General features: G+C 38.5%; 1 protein-coding gene across 1 annotated transcript in view; it reads right to left on the bottom strand.

Annotated features, from left to right (window-relative positions):
• CREB1 (cAMP responsive element binding protein 1) overlaps positions 1 to 21,511 on the bottom strand; it is a 46,649-nt gene that overhangs the window by 17,202 nt on the left and 7,936 nt on the right. The window contains exons 2-4 of the mRNA XM_048869481.2: positions 5,984 to 6,105; positions 2,066 to 2,212; positions 190 to 290 (exon numbers count right to left, since the gene is read on the bottom strand). Coding sequence (XP_048725438.1) covers positions 190 to 290; positions 2,066 to 2,212; positions 5,984 to 6,097 — 362 coding nt within the window. The 5' untranslated portion in view covers positions 6,098 to 6,105. The remainder of the gene's footprint in view (positions 1 to 189; positions 291 to 2,065; positions 2,213 to 5,983; positions 6,106 to 21,511) is intronic.

Genomic DNA, 21,511 nt, shown 5'->3' with positions numbered 1-21,511 from the left:
TCTCTTCCTCCTTATCTTATTCTGCTTATCTCCTGGCATCCCATCAGAAATTGGTCATGGAAATGTGTCACTGAAGGAATATTTTAATAAAAAAGTAGATCTCACATTAACTACAGAAACACACTATTTGTCTACCCATTTGCTGAATAAATGCATCAAGCAAAATGCTTCAGCTTTTAACATCCATACCTATAGGAGGGTCGTCTGGAAAGGATCTCTCTGCGTTTCTGAGAGTCTGTGACACTGTCCACTGACTCCTGTGAATCTTCACTTTCTGCAATAGTGGAGATCTGTAAATAAGAACAGAATAAATTTACCACTGTAAGCAAGTTTAACAAGCTACTTCTACAGTAATAAATCTACCACTAAAAGCAAGTTTTCACAGTATGCGAAAGACATTCCCAATACAAGTACTATACAGGACTTTGACCTAGAAAATCAGAAGTAATAGCTGATCACTTGTTACTGGATACATAGATGCCCAAACTCAACCATCTAGCTTCAGAAATGTATTTAACAATTAAGTCACTCAAATGAGAGAATATATAATGGGCAAATTATTATAAATAATGGTTCCACCCACTTTTTTCTTTCCATAACTCCTTCTTTCTATCCTGCTTCCATCCAGTCCAAAGAACCAAAGCAAGGTAGGCAGTCAGGTCTGGAGACACAGTAACTAGAAGCAACGTGGGATTGAAAGCAGAAGGGTCTGGAGACAAAGGGAATGAGGAGTGCAGTTGTGACAGAACCAATTATAAAACTCTACAAGGATATGGAGGTCCTGCAGGAGCCTTTCCTGGTTTCATGCTGTATACTTGGTGCTTAAGGCCTCCTTGGTGCCATGCTAACAGGTTATACAACCATAGCAGACTGTGAAGTACTGGACTGTAAATATCACCATTCCAAACACATTTTTGCATTTCATCCTCCTTCTGAATTCCAACATGATTTCATCATCAGTCTCTTACCTTGAATCACTAGGGCCAGAAACAAGTGCCACATACCATCTGAAAATTGTGCATCTCCAGATTTTAACAGGATAAAACACTAAACTCTAACTCCAGTGGTCTGAGGTAGGTAGAGGCTGACGAAAGTACAGAACTGAAGCAATGCAAGGAAATAACCAAGATCATTATCAGAATGATCCAATTTTAAAGCATGAGTTTCACCTAATGTTTTTTAAAATCAATACTGGTTTAAATACCTCTATAAAAAAAATCTCAATAGTTAGCCTTTAACTTAGTTTAGTTCTCATCTCTGTGGGTTCCCAATGCCCCAAAAATGATTTACAATCCTTATTTTATGTGGTCAGTAACAGCCTAAATAGTTCCTGCTTCCATGTTCAGCAACACTGGATTTAAAAGGTAATTTAAAATGTTGCTCAGAGAAGGAACCACAGTAGAGATTAAGACTAAGGCTTTCTGGACTACTGAAGCCTTTCTCCACGTCTTTAATAAGTTTTGAGATTGACTTTTCATCCTGTGCATTATGAACGGTCTTTCTTTGTTTATACAGCATCAAGCAATTATTAAGGTTTTATAAAGTTAACATTCAAAACGAAAATATTAAAATCACTTATTACAACCTGCCAGAGGTAGAAATACACATGCAAATCAGTACAGATGTTTTCCAAGAAGCAAAAACTTTGATTCCTGAACATCAGCCACATTAATAATTCGGCACTCTCTAAAATTCTTGTTGTTGTTCATTTAAGATACAGAAATAAGACATCTTAGAAGTCACTAAACAGACATAAAAAGGGTCTAGTAATGGTTAACCTTGCAGCAGGTAAAAGCCAGATATAGAAATAGTATCAGCAAAAAGCACAACCTAATAGGCTTACCAACTTCTAGAGGGAAATGAAACTCAATAATGTATGGAAATGAAAAGCAGATAAACCATAAAGAAAGAGACAAAAGTAATGGGGTAACAAGTACAGTACAGACTTTCCTTTCAACATATTCTAAATTGACATGACACAGAACACACATAAGTTTGATTAAGGTGGACTGATAAGGTTATATAGAATGCATGAGTTAGGAGTTTGAAAGCCTTTAATACATACCTGAACCGTCTGGACCTGTGGAGACTGAATAACGGATGGCTGGGCTGCCTGAATAACTCCATGGACTTGAACTGTCTGTCCATTAGGCAACTGTACTAAGGTCACCGTTGGGGCAGAAGATGTTGCATGAGCTGTCGGCATAGATACCTACAAAAGAGAGAGAGGGAATATATATTAGATTATTGCAGCATCTCATTATTTGACTACCAAGAAAATTCTTAGCAGTAAAAGGATGATGCCTCTTCTCCTAGGAAGGGCTTTGGTAACCAAAAGTGTTTAAAAGGGACACCAGAAAACAAAATAAAACAAAAAACCACACCCCTGTCTAGGCCCAACATTTGTCCTAATTTGTAACTTAATTTTCTGAAGAATGTCCCCCTGGCTCTAAACATCATGTTATAAAACCACTGCCAAGAAATGAAGGAAACACTTATTTTTTGAGGTAATGTAATCAAAACCTAATATGCGTCCCTCCCTTGCAGCAATTAAATATTGCTAGAACTGTGAATATTCCTACAATGAATATTTCCTTCCAAGCACTGGAATGGGTTACCTAGGGAGATGGTGGAATCTCCATCCTTAGAGGTTTTTAAGGTCCGGCTTGACAAAACCCTGGCTGGGATGATTTAGTTGGTGTTGGTCCTGCTTTGAGCAGGGGATTGGACTAGATGACTTCCTGAGGTCTCTTCCAACCCTAATATTCTATGATTCTATGAGATGTTGCTGACTCACAAGCAGAAACATATGGGAGCCGAGCTATGTTTGTTTTCAGACTAGAAAATGCAGGAGAGTATTTGCCAACTGTAAAAAGTCAAAATTAGTTAGGGAGTCAAATTTTGAGACTTGTTAGAAAGTATAGCCACGAAGTAAATCAAATCAAGTAGCTGGCAATGTCCTTTTAAATGAAGCCTACAGACCAACTGTTCAAACAGAGTAACAATGCATGTTTTCAATGGAAACAAATGGCTTCTAGGTAGTCATTTCAATGTTATACTGAAAGATACACAACTAAGAGTTAATTTATTGCTACAAAGAACAATGGTTACAATTTTCAAACATGGGTGCCTAAATATGGTTTTTGAAGCTTAATTTAGAGCTTATCTACATGGTGAAGCAATGCACACTATAGGGGTGTGATTTCTAAAGAACACCAATGTGCTGTGCGCTAACTGGGCCACGCAGACCCTGCTGGCGAGCATAAAAAGTTCTGTGTAGTGCTACGTTAACACGCACTAGTGTATATTGCTGTGTCATGCAAACAAGCCCTCGAAGACCCAAGTTTGAATATGCTAATCAATGTCACTATGTTTAATGGAGTTTTCAGGCAACTTAATAACTTTTGACTAAAAAAATTCTATGAACCTCAAATAATGTCATACAGCAGCATTAATATTTATTGTAATGCAGAAGTGAACACATTTATATCTTAACAAATGAATGATTTTCAAAAGACTGATCTCTGAATTTCCATAACCAACAATCCTTTATGTGAAAGCCTTGTTTGATAGAAAATCAAGGGAAATTGTACTTGGATCACCCACGTGTCTCCCCTTTATTCTCCAAATTTGGTGCCTGTCTTTTTGCTCTCTATTGTGAAGATGGCTGCTACAAAGATGCACTGCATTGCTGCACAGCGGCACTTGACCAATTTCACATGTGCCATCTGCAGCTGAAACCAGGAGCTACAGTAGCATGGCGCTACTCTTCTTTGGCAGTTGAGGGGCACTTGTGCCATGATGTCAGTTGACTGGAGGAAGGGTAGTAAACAATCTGGGAGATAAGCTTCTCAGGCAGAAGGGAAACAAACTTGCAGAAAAATCCGCTTTTTAATGTAATTTTTAAAGACAAATTAAGTTCCATCATCATGTGGTCTTATTAATAATGAATCCAACTGACTAAAGCAGTTCTTGCCAATGAAAGCAAAGCTGATCAACTGAAGGCTGTTGTGCTGTTGAGCTAAGCCAACATCTGATAATGATTTCAGCAGATGTTTCTGACTCATACCTAATGGAATCAGTTTACCTTATTCAAAATAGCAAGTATAACTTTTCTCTTTACTAGGGGAGCATTCCCTAGCCCTCGAAAAATGTAACAATAAAATTATAGAATCATAGAAACATAGGGCTCAAAGGGACCTCAAGAGATCATCAAGGCCAGCCCCTGCACTGCGGCAGGACCAAATAAACACAGACCATCCCTTGCAGGTGTTTGTCCAAACTGTTCTTATAAACCTCCAATGATAGGATTCCACAACCTCCTTTGGAAGCCTATTCCAGTGTTAAAGTATCCTTATAGTTAGAAAGTTTTCCCTAATATCTAACCTAAATCTCCTTTGCTGCAGATTACTTCTTGTCCTACCTTCAGTGGACAGGCAGAACAATTGATCACTGTCCCCTTTATAATAGACTTAAACATATTTGAACACTGTTATCAGGTCTCCCCTCAGTCTTCTTTTCTCAAGACTAAACATGCCCAGGTTTTTTAACCTTACCTCATAGGTCAGGTTTTATCATTTTCATTGGTCTTCTCGGACTTTCCTAAAGTGTGGCAGCCAGAACTGGACTTCGTACTCCAGTTGAGGCCTTGCCAGTGCCAAGTAGAATAGGACAATTACCTGCAGTGTCTTGCATATTACACTCCTGTTAATACATCCCAGAAGTAACTGCATCACATTGTCAATTTATATTCAATTTGTGATCCACTATAATCCACAGATCCCTGCTAGCAGGGCTACCACCTAACCAGTTATTTCCCATTTTGTATTTGTACATTTGATTTTTCCTTCCTAAATGAAAAACTCCGCACTTCTTTTTATTGAATTTAATTGTGTTTATTTCAGACCAATTCTCTAATTTGTCTAGATCATTTTGAATTCAAATCCTGTCCTCTAAAGTACTTGCAGTACTATACAGCTAAATTCTGAGTGTTTCAATGTCGATTATATAAGACCATAATCCCAGTGAAAAGAGTTTAACACTTGCCTATTACAAGGTGTCATGTATTTTTGTAAACATGAAAGTGGTAAATGATTTCATAATCATGCCATAAGACAGACATCAGAAATTCACAAAAAAAAGAGATGAGAGTGAGACGTAATTTTATATACTTTGGGGGAATGCAAATAATTTACAAAGTGAAACTGTTACACAAGGGACTGATGCCATAGGCCATATTCTATACTCATTTACACGCTGGAGTTACTCCTGGCAAACATCAATGGAACCTGGGAAAGAACTGGGTTCCAGAAATTAAGAAGATAATTAGATTTGCATTATTTCTGGCCTCTACAAAGTAACTTTTTTTGAGACAATAAAGGGTCTAATAGTGCCCCAGTAAAAGGGAGACAACTGCAGAATTTGAGTTTCTGATTAAAAGCAAACAGCATACAACAAATGGAAGTCTGTTCCTGTTGCTTATAATGGTCGTTATATCCATCCCTTTTGTTAATTTATGTATTCTCTGCATTATTTAACCATATAAAACAAATCAGTTGTTTTCTTAAGAAATAGGTATACTGTCATAACAAAGTTCCCAACTAAAATAAGCAAAAGCCTGTTTATACAAGTCAGTACAGAAACACAGAAATTCAAAGTTTCGAAGTATCTTTAAAGGATGGTGGGAAGGAATGCTACAAGTAAAACAAAGTAATTCAAAAGTCTATATCTGTAGTCTCTTTATAAATGGATTATACATTAAAACTACTTCAGTCCTAACACAGTCCAATATGATACTGAAGTTAAATCAACAAGTAGTACTGTACAACTCTCATTACAAAATTAAATGAAACACACATATTCCCTGTTCCAGACTCACATAAAATGGAACATTCTCTCATCCTCCTCAGAAAACAGTTTCCTTCTGACACCTTATGCAGTTGGGAACAATGCTGTAGAAATATTAAACCAAACCACTTTGTACCTGGGCTAATGTTGCAATCTGCGGTTGTGCCTGTACAGTCATCTGTTGGCTTTCTGCCTCTGTAACGGCTGCATCTCCACTCTGCTGGTTCTCTGCACCAGATTCCATGGTCATTTAGTTACCTACAATCACAATGATGTGTGTCATGAGTTTGGGTTTGCCTCTTTCATGGCTTACGTACCCATGTAATTCCATTATTATCGGTGGAGCTGGTAGCAATGCATACAGTTAATGTAGGCCAACATTTCATATTATAAGACCTAGTTTTCAGTTGCTTATAATTTTTCTTTTAACCATTCAGGAAGAAATTTTCTGTGCCAGCTGTCTGTCTCAGGCTGAATTTTCTGTTAAGTTTCAGTAAAAATAGTTTAGCAATTTCTAATAACAAGACTTGAAGAAAATACGTTGTTTGCCCTATGTTAAAATATTCTTACAACCGCTTTGTTGAGAAGTTCTAGTGCTTCCAGGGACTCAAAATCTCTCAGGAGGCTTTGCCTGTCGTCAGTTATATGCCGTTTGCCATCCCCACGAAAACCTGCCCCAATTTGGCCAAGTTATATAAACCTTCAAAAAAACCTACAGTTTGCACATGCTCAGCAACTTAAGTTTGGCAGCTAAATTCGCTGAAGATTCTATATGAACTATTCATGCTCCATTCCCCACAAATCCTATCTGTGATCACACTGTGCACGGACCATCCCCACAGAGCAAGTGAGTATGTGCCATCCCTTGGACTGAGCAGGATGTTTCTTACAAATGCTGTTCCTGTGAATAAAATTTTACCCACAATTGTGGGTAAAATTCACCTGCCAAAGAAAATAAACATAGGTAATACTGTAAGTCACTTCCAGAATGGACCAACACCTACATAAGGGATTTGGCATGATTTCCAATAATCAACCCATAATATTTTGAAATATTTTTGGAATTAGCTTTATAAAAATGTCGGAGGGCTTTATGCTGTTTTGTATACAACATGAATTTTCCTTGGCTAAATTACGCATCATAGACAGCTCTTAATACAATCTTATTTTAAGCGTTAATTGAATAAGTGTTTTTCAGTAGAACATACAAAATTCTATACAATGAAGTTGCATAACTCCAAAAAGCAAGCATGTAGGGAGAGTTTACTGAATGTTAAATCTGCACCAATCTGTGAAAGTGACGTTACAATCGCCTTTAAATACTCAAAAGAAAATATTTAGCATGTAATAAAGAATTGCCTCAAAGTTTAGAGAAGTCTTCCAATCACACTACCTTTCAATAAGCACCTGAATATTGTACAAACCAGTCACTTCTTAATGGTGGTGGTCTAAACATTTCATATGAAATATTATGGTAGAGAAGCTTCCATTTCAACAAGAACTGTGATTCAGAATTACTGGAATGTATATTCTTTGGGAATAGGCACTGCTCTCTTTTAAAGCGATCATTGTCTTTCACATTCATTCTGTTTATCACACTTCAGTCCTGGGTAAAATATGAAATCTCGATGGCTTGGATTAGAGTTACTGCATATCAGACCAATGAAAGTAAACAGCATTAAAACAAGTATCTGTGGAATGATGATCAACAATAAGAGTGAATTCTGGACCAGTTTAGCCTCTACTGAATATTTCCAGACTGTTAAAGAGAAAGCTCCATAAATACTGAAAGCAGCAACAGAAGACCAATTTTGCGTAAACAATTTTGTTTTCTTCAGGAAAAATACCAATGGAAAGATACAGGTGCCAACTACCTTAGTCATGTTCCATGGGAAAAGAGGAAGGCACTGTGCATAAACCAAAACGTGGTCATTCCAATACAAAAAAAATATTCCCTCAAATCAGCAACCTAGTTTTAGTGCTATCAAGTACCACATATGTAGTTCCAACATCAGTTTGGAAACAATTAGAAAAGTCCCTGGTTAAGATGGAGTGATGTTGTAATTAAGTATCACTAATTTAAGGGAAATATAACATAAGAACACAGTGATTCTAAAAATCCAAACACTATGCAAAGGAAGGAAATCAAGGTTAAGTTACACTTAAAAAACAAAAAACACAAAACCCTCTCCATTTCTGGAAAAAGCAAGTTAGGTTCTCCAAAGCATTCCAAACTCTGCCCTGCCTCCCACTGATGCCAGAATTTGTATATTCCACAGAAGGCAGACATGAGTCTGACAAATATCACAGCTCACAGATACCTGATACTCTATAATTTGGTAATCTGGCAGTGAATCTTGTAGTTTTAATGTATTTTAAGCAGTTTATACCTTACAAATTTTCATTAGGACTTCAAGAAATACACAGCCTGTGGCCGGGTAACCATCATGAATCATGCAATCAGAATTCAGATTGCAGGGGCCACACATTGTTCATACACAGAATACAATTTTCATCTATTAGTATCTATAGGAAGCCTGCCACTGAGGATCGGAACAATTTAAGATTGGTTCATTGCATCCAATGGTGGGTCTGAGGGAACAATATTAGGAAGGTAAGGTGAGATTTGGATAGGTCTTTGTGTGTCTGACCTCTAAAAGGTGTGATGTTCGGGTTGCTGGTTGGTCAGGAGAGAGCAGACTGGAGATACTATGGCCATTTGGTTGGCAGATGATGCAGATATTAGTATTTCAATTGTGGGATGTGTAGTATGTGGTTGATTTTGTCTTAGTTGGAAAATGTAAAGGTTGCTTGCCTAAGAATATCTCATGAATGGAGTTTGAGCATAGATAGGATAATGGGGTTGAGATAAGGTTGTTTGAGACAATTTAACTCATCATTTTTATATATTCTATAGTTTGTTGTTTTGTTCTATAGTTCAAAGTTATTAAATTTTGTTTAAAAATAAAACCTTAAACTTCCTTCCTTTATAATGCTTAATTTTGTGAACGCCAGTGTTTATCTATCTTTAAAGTTAGAAAGATTTATTTACAATCTTAACTCTGACCTTTGATTATGTTTTTTGCATGGAAATCTCTTTAAGTTATTAAACAGATATTAAGATTTGCTGTGTAACAATCTGATGTACATAATTCACTTCTAAACTAGGAACATATTTGTAGTGTGAACCTTCACGAGAATCCATGCAATAGTTAGTCCATGATCCAGAGCTGTCCTAAACCTCTCAACCCAAGCTCTTCAGCTGAGGACTTCAGGAAGTCAGCAAAGATTTTAGTTTGCAAGCAACAATGAAACATCTACAGCACACAGAAGTGTCATTCTGGATATTATAATGTCTTCTTCAGACCATGAAGACTTTCTAGTCTTCCTTAGGTCATCAGACCTTTCCACAGATTTAAAAGTTCACTGTAAAATGTATATAGTTTACATACATGCTATTCATGGCTTTTCCATTGACTTAATATTTGTGAAACCCTGTGTATATGTGCAAGTCTTTTTTTGGTATGTACAGTAAAGCGGTTCTGTGTCAAAGAAGGGAAGACACATTCTTGCTGTCTGGCAAACCTTAGCGATGTGTTTATCCAGACTTCTCTAGGGAGAAAATCTGCTAGATTTTTAAAATACTATTTGCTATACTATCACAAATCTTTTTCATATTCCATTTAATTTCCCCCCAAAAAGTAACTTAAAAAAATACAATCCTATGCACTATTACTACTTATTAGTTGTATTACCATAGCAATCAAAGACATCATAAATGAAACAAACTGCAAGTTTGCACTCCACTGCACTGCTTATCAAGGCGCAAAAATGCATGAGACTTTTGAAACAGTAACAGTTGGTCTACTTCCCCCTTAAATTAAACTCTATTGGTGTTGTTCCTCTAAGTCCTATTGTCGAGACAGATGCAAAAACAGAGACAGAAAGGACATCTGTACAAGAATTTGGGTGAGTGTACATCTAACATCTTTGTCATAACCTTATGAAGTGTGTATGATCATTTCAGGTTCAAAATTCAGCTATAAACCAGGGATTAATGGAATCAAATAAGGCAGATCAGGACATTGTTGAGAAGCTAAATGATTTCTTTACAATAGTCTTCAACAGAGGATGTTATTCCTCTCCCAGATCCACTCCTTTCTGGTAGTAAAGATCACATACTACCAGAGACTAAGGTGACAGAAGAATAGTTGCTGGAACAAATAGATCACTTAAAAAGCAGTCACTAGGCCCAGGGGTTCTGGAAAAGTCTTGAGTGTCTGAGCTGCTAGCAAAAACACATAAGCTCTCATTAAAAACAGCTACCATAACAGAGAATTGGAGGGTAGCAAATGTTATACCTATATCTAAAGAAAAAAAAAAAGATATTGATCCAGGGTATTACAGACGAGTAAACTTAACAAATATGCCCCACAGTATCCACCTGTACCTCTACAGTCTCCCTCCTGTACCCCACATTCCCGTTTCTCTCAGTCTATTCCTATCCCACGTATTCTCCTAAGTAAAACATTCTCCACGGTAAACATCTGATGAAGTGAGCTGTAGCTCACGAAAGCTCATGCTCAAATAAATTGGTTAGTCTCTAAGGTGCCACAAGTACTCCTTTTCTTTTTTCTCCTAAGTGCATCACTCTCCTTCTTGAACATCACATTCCACTCCTTCTCCACCTCTCCCTGCATCTCCACACTCCCCTGCAGCTCTCACTTTCCATTGAACCTTCACAAAAATCAATTGCTGCCACACTCTGGGGATCTGACTTTTCCCTCAACATGATTTAGATGCCCTAGCAGCAGCCAGAAAAGATTTGTTTTTTTGTTTTCTTGTTTTCTACATTAGAAATTGAAGTCTTGTCTCTCCTGGAATACTGTATGGATGACTGGAAAATTAGTATGATCTTGACATCTCATACAAAGGAACTGAACCCCAATTAATTGAAATGGGAAGTGTTTAAAACTCAGACTGTTTAAAACTCTTACCTGCTATTCAGGTATCACACTTCAGAGAAAATTTCTCGTTGTTAAAGATTTAACACCCTGCCCCTTCAAGAAAGGAGTGAACAAGCTATCCCTGCATATTTCTGAGTCTTCCAGTAAGGTCTTCAACAAAAAAATGAACATCCCTTGAAACATTCCTGATATTTTTAAGGAAATCATCAAGTAGAAAACCTTTCAGGCCTTCTTCATACAACAAAAATAAGAATAATAATTTAAAAAAGGATGTAACTCCCTCCGCACCCATTTCATACGTCACCTTAAAGAAACTGATACTTAAGACATCAGAAAGCCAAAGTATATTTAACAGAACAAATTTAAATACTATTTCAAGAAACACTGTGTCTTTACATAGATACATATATCCAGTTTTTGAATCTGTAACAAACTGCATGGATTCTATTTTGACCCCTTCTATGTCACTTTTCATAGAATCATAGAATATCAGGGTTGGAAGGGACCCCAGAAGGTCATCTAGTCCAACCCCCTGCTCGAAGCAGGACCAATTCCCAGTTAAATCATCCCAGCCAGGGCTTTGTCAAGCCTGACCTTAAAAACCTCTAAGGAAGGAGATTCTACCACCTCCCTAGCTAACGCATTCCAGTGTTTCACCACCCTCTTAGTGAAAAAGTTTTTCCTAATATCCAATCTAAACCTCCCCCACTGCAACTTGAGACCATTACTCCTCGTTCTGTCATCTGCTACCATTGAGAACAGTCTAGAGCCATCCTCTTTGGAACCCCCTTTCAGGTAGTTGAAAGCAGCTATCAAATCCCCCCTCATTCTTCTCTTCTGCAGGCTAAACAATCCCAGCTCCTTCAGCCTCTCCTCATAAGTCATGTGTTCCAGACCCCTAATCATTTTTGTTGCCCTTCGCTGGACTCTCTCCAATTTATCCACATTGTGCAAACATTATTGGCAGTCTTTGGCATTAGATCAGTTCAAGGATGTTCAGGTAGGAAATAATCTAGCATTATAGTGCCTTTGTACTACAGTATCTAAACAAATTTCATGTAGCTCCCATTAATAATTTCACTACTTCATTTTGGCTATCTAAATGACAAACAACTGGCAAAAATTATTGGGGCTACAATTATTTTCATCCTCAATTAAAATCTCACAACCAAGGATGTGAGTGTCTGATCTCATCATAAGTACAAAATGTAACATCAGAGCTGTGGAACACCCAAGTCAGGAAATTCCTGTGTAGTTTTTGGCACACACTAACCATAATACAGTAAAATTTTCCTTTAACAGGAAGAATGAGAAAGAGAAAATATACACACAAGATGTCTGAGTGAATGTTGTCTAGCATTTTTAACTACTGGAATGTTCTAATTTGAACGCTTAACACTACAACCAGAATGTTACACTACTATCTAGGATTTTTTGAATTTAAATTGTTTTAAGTAAAAGAGAACATGGTGGTGATCTAATTGCGGAGTTTATTTCCTGCTGCACACTTTCCATAAGTGTGCACTTATGTTCTGGTCCTGCAAACACATACATGCATAATTTAACTCATGTGAGTCATCCCATTGCCAGACATTTGCAGAATCAGGGCCTGAACTAGTAATGCACAAATTCACTCCTCTTTGATAAACTAAAATTATTCTTTTTGAATGATCAAAGTCACTAGTTTGACATTTAAAACTTGATATGGACATTTTTTGTGTATTCTGCCAAAAAAACGAATGTCTAGAGTATTTTTAAATGGGCATTTCCCCCCACCTTTGCTGAACTTATAGCTGAAAGAGTTTTCCTAAAACTTTTTTTTACAAGTATTTACACAGACTTGAAGCATGGAATATTCTAGTCCAAAATGTGAATGTTTTGGGAGGCCATGAGCATGTGAAATTCAGGAAAGTGATGGGGGGAATAGAAAGAGATGTGTGTCATTTTACACAATTTCTGATTTTTATTTTTTTTTAATTTTAGAAATCCAGGTCTTACCTACCTGCGGCTGGGAGCATGCCTCCTAAGCCAGGCAGAGAGACAGGTGCCGGCTCTGCCCAAGGTAGAGCACTAAAAATAGCAGTGTGGACGTGGTGGCATGGGCAGTGGCTTGGATTAGCTGCCAAAGTCCAAGCCCACTCAGCTCCTTAGGTCCAAGCTCAGGTGGCTAGCCTGAGCCTCCGACCATACCGCAATAGCCACACTATTTTTAGCTCACTAGCTTGAGCAAAACTAGTGCAAGTCTGTCTGTGCAGGCTGTAGAAATACCCTATAGACCTAGCTGAAAAATGACCAATGATTTCAGTGGGTTTTGGATTAGACTCTAAATGAGAGGGGAAGATATTTTTATTCAACTCTCTTCCTTTTTTTAAAAAAATAACAGCAAGTTTTGTGACCCAGGAACCTCTTGGTGCCAACTGGCAGAAAGAGTGCATGAAGTTTTACAGGCACTCCCTGGGTCAGATACTAGGATAAATCATTAAAGGGTGGCACATGTGAGGTCTCTAAAGAGAGCCAGCAGCCCTGTGGTTGTCATCATCACTGCACAATGTTTTACAGATAGTATTTAAGGACTTGTGTGTCTCTACTGAAAATGACGTTCTTAAGGTAGCTAACGAGGAGGTGATATGTCTCAGGCAGATTCCTGTCAAGCAGGAAGTGTGTCTCACAGTGCATACTGAGCCAAATGTTAATCAAGATTTAATGATGTTAAGATGTTAATGCAAAATCCTCAAGAGATAAACAGCAGGAGGGGATCCTATTTATGAGTAAAGACAATAGATTGTTGGGGTATAATGCTGGCTGTAAAAATGCTGGAAGGACTTTGGGTGAACATTGCTCTGTAAGACATGAAAGTATCTAGAGAAGTAAGTGTAGGTGGTAGAATGTTTGTTATGATTTTATATGTAACAATTTGTTTCCAATACTTCTACTTTGCTATTATCTCTCTTCTTTTTAAAATAAACATAGACATGTCAATAGTGAAAACAAGTATAAGTGCTGTGTGTTAAGTGGAGTGGTGACCTAAAGTGAAATGGGTAAGCTGGGGTATACTATTTCTTTAGAGGCAACAAATCTGTGAATACTGTGCATGTTCAATGGACCAGGGGCTGGATGCTTCAGAGACATGACCGGAGGGCTCCAGGGGTGCCTATTGCTAGTTTGTAGAGAAAGCAAGGTCTGCATTGGCCTAGAGGGGAGTGCTTGTGTTGCCTGAGGAGTCAGGGAGCTGACCCAGGTACAGATGAGGCAGGTACAGACAAGGCTTCCTCATGCTAACGGCAGGTGATAGCGAGGTGCCTCACAACCCTGAGAACCCCTGGGAAGTAGCACAATATTTAACTTAAATACCCGATTGCTAACTATTTAAGATTCTATACCCTGTCCCTTCACCTGAGAGCTAAAAAAGCTCTTATTCCAGTTCTCTGGATCCTCTAAAGAGGCTTCCAGCAGAAAAAAGGAGGACCAAACTTAATATTTGAGGTGGATGTTTAAAAAAGCCACCACGAAAAAGATTCCCCCTACCATCCAAAGAGATTCTTCCACTATCAAAGAGAAACAGAACAAAAACAGAAAAAGGCACAACCCCTACTCCCTTTTAAAAAGTTATTTTACAAGTCACCTTTAATTCATGAATATGATTTACTGCTTCCAGCTGGATGCACACAGGTAGGATACTAAAAGGATAATCAGTTTGTTTGCTTTTATTTGAAATTTTGATATATGTTCCAGGATTTGAAATACCTTTGATAAGTATGCAGACAAAAAGAATAAAAACAAAACAACCTCATCCCCAAACACCTCCATGCATTGCAACTATACAAGCAATAGAGATTCTGAAGGCTAAATTTTGCCCTAGAAAGTATGTGACCAACTCCCATGGACTTCAATAAGCATACCGCACACGTTATTAAGAACAGAATTAAGTACAAATATTATGTGGTCTGTTCACTTCTGTATTCCAATTGTGTTTCGCTGCAGCTTGGTATCTTTTCTTTTTATTTATTTACTTTAAAAAAAACAAAAGTACCGGTACCTTATTTTTAACCCCACTGAGTTTTTTGTGGTTCTCCTTAATAGTACACACACCATTTTCCTCTGACAAAAATGAAATGTCAATAAATGAAAGAGCACACCTTTTTAACTTGGTGCTGATATCAAAGATCAAAATATTGAAGCTAATATAATTCAGAAAGTTGCACTCATGTCACTGTAGCAGCATGATAGCCCACTAAAACGATCACTTTACTAGACTGGGCCAATGTGACTTAAACACCAAAGTTTTTAACTCTATGTAAAGAGCAGGTGTCAGGTTATTTTTTGATGGCAGAATCTTGGAGCTGATGATCCTACTATATATTTAGACACTTACCTCTTCTACAAAACAAGTTCTTGACAGGTTGTGTAGGCCCGGTAAACTAGAGTCATGCTCAGCAATATACTGTTCGATAATGGGTTTAATTTCTGGCCTTAGTCAATTATTCCTTTTATCTTTGGCCAGAATCATACTGGGTATAGAACTGAGGACTGGAGAATGAAAAGGACACATGAGAGTTTACATTTCTTGACAACTTACCTTGAAGCCAGTGACTGTAGCAAGTCATAAATCGAACCCTTGTAACACTGTCACTTGTGTCCAGCATTAAACTACAAACCAGTTTCCATTTTGATTGGCAGTTAAAAAAGCAAAGCTACAATCACATCAGTATTAAGACATGTGTCATTTGGGTTTATGATCTCAAATGGGGGCCCCTATACTGCTGCTTTCAAATACTGCAGCTCCCTAATGTCAGGCTCACCACTGTAAGGGGGTACAACACAGTGATTCTCTTCTCTTTTACTATTTAATAGCATGTGAAATATTTTGGGGAATCTCCTTTAGAAGCAGTAAGTTCGGAACATTAGCATCTGATGGTCCTTTGGCTAAAAGAGCTAGGCAGCGCAGAATAAAAGAGAGAAGAGCTGATTCTGAAAGCAGACCCCTTGAGAGAGAGGAAGTGGGAGAGCGAAGCGAACAGAAAGCAGGGTAATGTCTGTGTGAACAATAAGAAAAATGACAGAGAAAGGAAATGAAGACGCCATGAGACCCAGGAAAGAAGCAAGAGCAGGTTAAGCGCCACTTGAAGAAGCAAACATGCACCCGTTTCTCACTGTGTGGAGTTTATCAGGATTTGGAATTGATGGCAGACCTGTCATTTTCATTTAAATAGAACATTTATTTTTCCCCCAAGTATATTCTAATCTCTGAAGACCCCATCCAGTTAGACCTAGAGTAACTGCTTCAGGAAAAAGTGAGATGAACCCATTTAAGGATCTTGATCCATGTGCCACATTGGCTTCATACATACCAATTCACTGGGTGAGGTTCAGTGCAGACATAACTGCTTGGATCCACCAGCCGCAGAGGCTACGGTAGTCCTGAACCACTGTGGCCTGGTGTTGGTGGTGGATTCCCCTTTACGGGGAAGTCTGCACTTATCCCGGTCACTTAGGCTGCATGTTGAGTGTATGACTTTCGATAAGGCAATAACTAGTTACTGCCGAGAAGTGGGTAGTGAAGGGTATATTAGTAATACAGGGAAACTGGGTTTAAACAACTAGTTAGGGGAGCAAAGATTGGTTGCTCAACAGAGGTGGTCTTCTAAGAAAGGTGAAGTAGAATTGTACTCATATTTGGGGGGATACTTTGCAGCTGGCTTAAGATATCAGGCTGTCTAATAAGGATAGTCTCTTGTACAGACTTTGTTTTCCCTCTGCAATGCAGAGATTCACAGACTCTAATCATTCAGTCCCTCACATACTGGTTAAATTAACAAAGTCCAAGTTACTATGAAATGTTAATTTCCTTCAAAAAACTGACATGTAAGTTTCCCGTTGCAGCTTTCTTTAAACTAATGCCCTCTGAAAAAGTCAGTAGCTCAAAACTTCTCTGCAGGCATAGAACACTAAATGCGACCTGCAGTAATCTACTAAACCGGAATGCTGCACATCCGTACGCAAGTGGCAATCTTGCAGCTCTACTAGAAAGCAAGGAAACTGCCTCAGCACAGGTGTTTCCTTATCTGATTTATATGGTTACAGAGGATCTGTATAACAGATAAATATGTATTAAGGCTACAAAAGCAGGTATCAGAAAAAAACACTACACACTGTATTAAATGTAGTGCCATTATTTGTAGTCTTTCAAGCCAAACTCATTTGTTTGTGGACAGTAGGTTAACGTTACGGTGTGAACATAGACGTCAATCCTTACACTGATCAAGGTATCCCATTTTAGGATTGGATTGATGGCCCACAGAGATCACAATCAGAATGGGGGTGCCATCCTGGTCTATTATGTATGTAAGGTTATGTTTTGAAACAAAATCCTAGCGAAAATCCCCACGATTCTGGAACTAAATAGATTCCAGACAACAAAACATGTCTTCTCTCCCTTCCCATAATATTGGGTGGCAACTCTGAGTAGCTAAAAATTGTTATTCAGTCACAAAAAAGTAAATGATAAATTAGACTCAATGCTTGATTTCTATTATCTGGGCCACTCCTTTCCTTTCTACGTTGGGGTGGATTTGAACACTAAGACCATCTGAGCATGAAGCAAAATACTGGAACTTGAAAAATCTACTGCTGAAGCTCCAAAGTGGTAAAACCAACATTTACAGCTGGAATGTTTTTGTATTATAAAAACTGGCAACTGAGTCAAGACGTTCAGTGCAAGAATGTCAAGTTTTAGACGTGATCAATAGAATTACTAAATTCTATGTACCAGAATGTCAGACAACTATTCTTTCTCTATGCTCAGATTTTATAAGTTGATCAGAAGTGACAACTTCATTTTGAATGTATCTGACCCACTTTAGAATCTAGAGCACTAAAGTAAGCATTACTGTAAATCAGGTTGTACAAAATCATTGCTTCGTGTATAAACTGCAGCTTTTACAGGAATAGATTATTAAAAAAACAAAACAAAAAACATTTTTCATAATGTTTGATGTTTGGAATATACATGACAGTTCAAATATTCAACCCCAAACATATGAATACGAGGTTATATCATATGATGAACACTGACAAGACTTTTGTTTTAAAATCTGTTTAATGAGTTCATAAGGGAAAAAAACAAAAATGGACATGTTCATTAAACTGATTTTTTTCTACTAGTTTATTAATGGATTACTATGTGAAGTGGATTAAATCTGGATGCAAGATAGCTAGAAATAACAGAGGCCAAATGTTTGTAGTGAATTAAGAACAACAGTCAATATCTATGAATTCAACCTATAGAGTGTTATTGTTTTAAAGTTTTACTCGCTCCATTATGCACAAAATGAAAGTCTTTAGAAGCCATGTGCACGCAAGGTCACCCCTTAAATTTTGAGACACTTACAAAGAATTATGTTATACACATACACCCCCATTCTCTACAACTACTTTGTCTTTCAGGCTCCACTAATTTTGAAACAAAACTGTCAATGTCATCTTGCTTTAATTGAACTCCCCCATTTAACTCAATGTCACTACTCTTGTAAACTGTTTCTGAAGCGATACAAGGAGTCTTGATTCTATACTAATTGTCCTGTTGTACTAAAACAATGTAACTTGTAAGCCACTTTTGGCAGCACCCCCCCAAAAAAATCTAAACGTAAACTTGCTAAATTTAATCCAAAATTACTCTGCCTTAAAAAAAAAAACATACTCAGTGAATAGTTTTTCCATGTATTTTTAATCAGTCTGGCCATTGCAGGAAGGCATTCTCAAAAGAGGGTCTTGCAATATGCCTTATGGGTGGTCTGGATTACTCTGATCTCCACACTTAAACCTCCCCAAGCTAGAACACTAATACTTCATCTTGAATTTCGAGAACTGCATTGCTCTAGAGCAGCATAGCTGTCTTGGTAGATAGATAGGAATGAGAGGTGGTCCTGAGGTATTGATGACTTTGAAAATCAGGACTAAGAACTTGAACTGGCAATGGAATCAGACCGGGAGCCAGGAGAGGGAGTGGAACACATGGATGAGGTACCTGCAGCAGCTTGTCCTGTTGAGGTAGTGAGAAGCCTCTTCCTGCACAAAACTGGAGACTCTGCTTTGCTTCTACATTCAGCCCTGGTACAGTGATCCAATGTGGAGATAACAAATGCATGGATAAGTGTGCCCAGATCCAGAAAGAGGTGGAGTTTCTTAACAAGCTACAGATGAAAGGTGGTTTTTTCATGTACTGATGCTATTTTATCTTTTAGTCAAACATGAGTTCAATGGAAAAGGAGGACAATGTCCAGCTTAGTTCTTAAGTGTATTTCCCTGCTTCCAACCAGTATCACTTCTTGATTGGACTGAGTTTGAGCCAGCTGCTCTTCATGGATATTTCTTTCATGTACACATTGGCATATGCTTGTGATGCTGTTGGTTGCCTTGGTGTAAAATAAAACAGACAGGTAGGTGTCAATGGTGCACCATTGGCATCAGTGCCCCAGATGTCTTACCATCTCTGTAAGTAGCCATGTAGAAACTGAAGAGATGGGGAAACAGGATGGATCCTCAAGGGACCCCACAGGGCAGGGCCTTTGGGATGAAAAGCATCACTACTCTCTGGGTCCTGCTAGAAGGAATGAGTTGAGCCACTGTAGTTCTGCCCTGTCTAAATCTAGTTATGTCATGAATGCGAGTGGAAAAGGAGCACCCCATGCTTGGCTGGAGCCAAAACTACAGGCATATCAAACAGTATGTGCATTAAGTCTCTCTCCATTTCCAGGAGGAGATCATCTTTTAGAGTGCCTGATTGCAATGTATCCAGGATGTCGACAGAATCATGAGATAGAGCTTGATTGTCACTATTTTAATCAATGATTTTGCCTAAGACTGGAAGTTTGGAGATGGGATGGTAACTGGAAAGGTTTGCTGAGTTCAGTGCTGGCTTTTTGAGGATGGGTAGGCAATTACATTTTTCTTACAGTTGCTTCTCTGAAAAAAGTGTTGATTATTTATTAGCAATGGGCAACATTGTTCTTCTCTGGCTTTCACCAACCAGAAGAAATGTGAACCGCTCTGCAATGCATTGTAATCCTAACTGGCAACAACTTGCTAATCCAGTTTTAGGCACAATTCTTACTTCAAAAAAAAAAAAAAAAAAGAGAAAGAGAGAGGCCAAGCTGCATATCGTTTGAGATAAGGACACTACTAAGGCCAAATTCACCACTGTCCTGCAGAGTAGGAAGCATCATCAGTGAGTTCTAAGGGGCAGTGCCTCCTGAAAAATATACTGTCTGCCTTGCTCCAGCAGCTGAAGGGGACTGCTCAGATCCCCACCAAGATAGTGCCCCTGGACTCTGTTTGGGGGTTTCACGTTTCATATTATTTATATCGGTATTACCATAGCACCTATGAGGTTCGAATGAAGGAACATGACATTTTGGAGTTCTTCCTGTCACATGGCTACCTGGAAAAAGGGGGAACCAAGGTGTTCTCTCACCTTGCCTCTTGCAGGGATTCTTTCCTTACCCCTCCTTCCCCATGACTTTTGACAAGGGATAGCTATGTTCCCCCCACACATGTCCAGGCTTCTGAAAGGGGGAACATCTCCCTAGATCACCCACATACTTTGCCCAGTCACAGCTTTCATGGCTTCAGTATGGACAAGTTTACATGACTTTGGTCACTGTGGACAGACGCAGTTAAAATAATCAGTCTTTGGTTCTTGCCTCTGCCTATACTTGGAATCTGCAATTTGTTGCTTCCATCTACTGGAGTCACTCTGTGAGAATGAGGCAAAAGGGAAAAGACCGTTCCTATCCTGTTCCCCTGTAGGAGATTTTAGAGCAGCAAGAGAGAAACAGCCATGACTGTGATCAGTTTCACAGAGCGTGACCAGAATCCTGTTGTTTTCATGGTACTGGTTTTATACTCTCTCTAGAGGAAGTTCTCTACACCCCACTAGGGTCTGGATTTTTTAAGCCCCGCTTATATCTCCTACTGCACTTTGTGGAGAGCACACACAAGTACATTTGAAAGTACTGCCAGCGAAGCAGAGCCAGAGGAAGAGTTTTGCAGAATAAGGGCCAATTCAGGTAAATCATGCTTTCTTCTACAGTTCAATGGGGTTTAGAAGGAAACCCATACAGGAAGAAGGTTATCGTATTTAACCCCAGATCAGATGTGCTGGTGGGTCTGTTTGCAGAATGGAATAATGGTCTATTCTTTGCTGCTATTGAGACACCAAGCAGAAGATTTAGAATGGGTGTCTATTTCAGAGCGATAGCCGTGTTAGTCTGTATCAGCAGAAAGAACGAGGAGTACTTGTGGCACCTTAGAAAATAATAAATTTATTTGAGCATAAGCTTTCGTGGGCTAAAGCCCATTTCATCAGATGCATGCAGTGGAAAATACAGTAGGAAGAGATATACATATATACAGAGAACATGAAAAAATGGGGGCTGCCATACCAACTCTTAACAAGACCAATCGATTAAGATGGGCTATTATCAGCAGGAGAAAAAAAGCTTGTATAGTGATAATCAGGATGGCCCATTTCAAACAGTTGACAAGAAGGTGTGAGTAACAGTAGGGGGAAAATTAGCATGGGGAAATAGAATTAATCTGCAAACTGGACACCATTAAATTAGGCTTGAATAAAGACTGGGAGTGGATGAGTCATTACACTAACTAAAAACTATTTCCCCATGCTAATTTTTCCCCTACTG

Source organism: Caretta caretta, chromosome 11, assembly GCF_965140235.1.
Source record: "Caretta caretta isolate rCarCar2 chromosome 11, rCarCar1.hap1, whole genome shotgun sequence".
Taxonomy (NCBI): domain Eukaryota; kingdom Metazoa; phylum Chordata; order Testudines; family Cheloniidae; genus Caretta; species Caretta caretta.
Note: the sequence above shows the minus strand (reverse complement) of the source record. Positions and strands in the feature narration are given on the sequence as shown.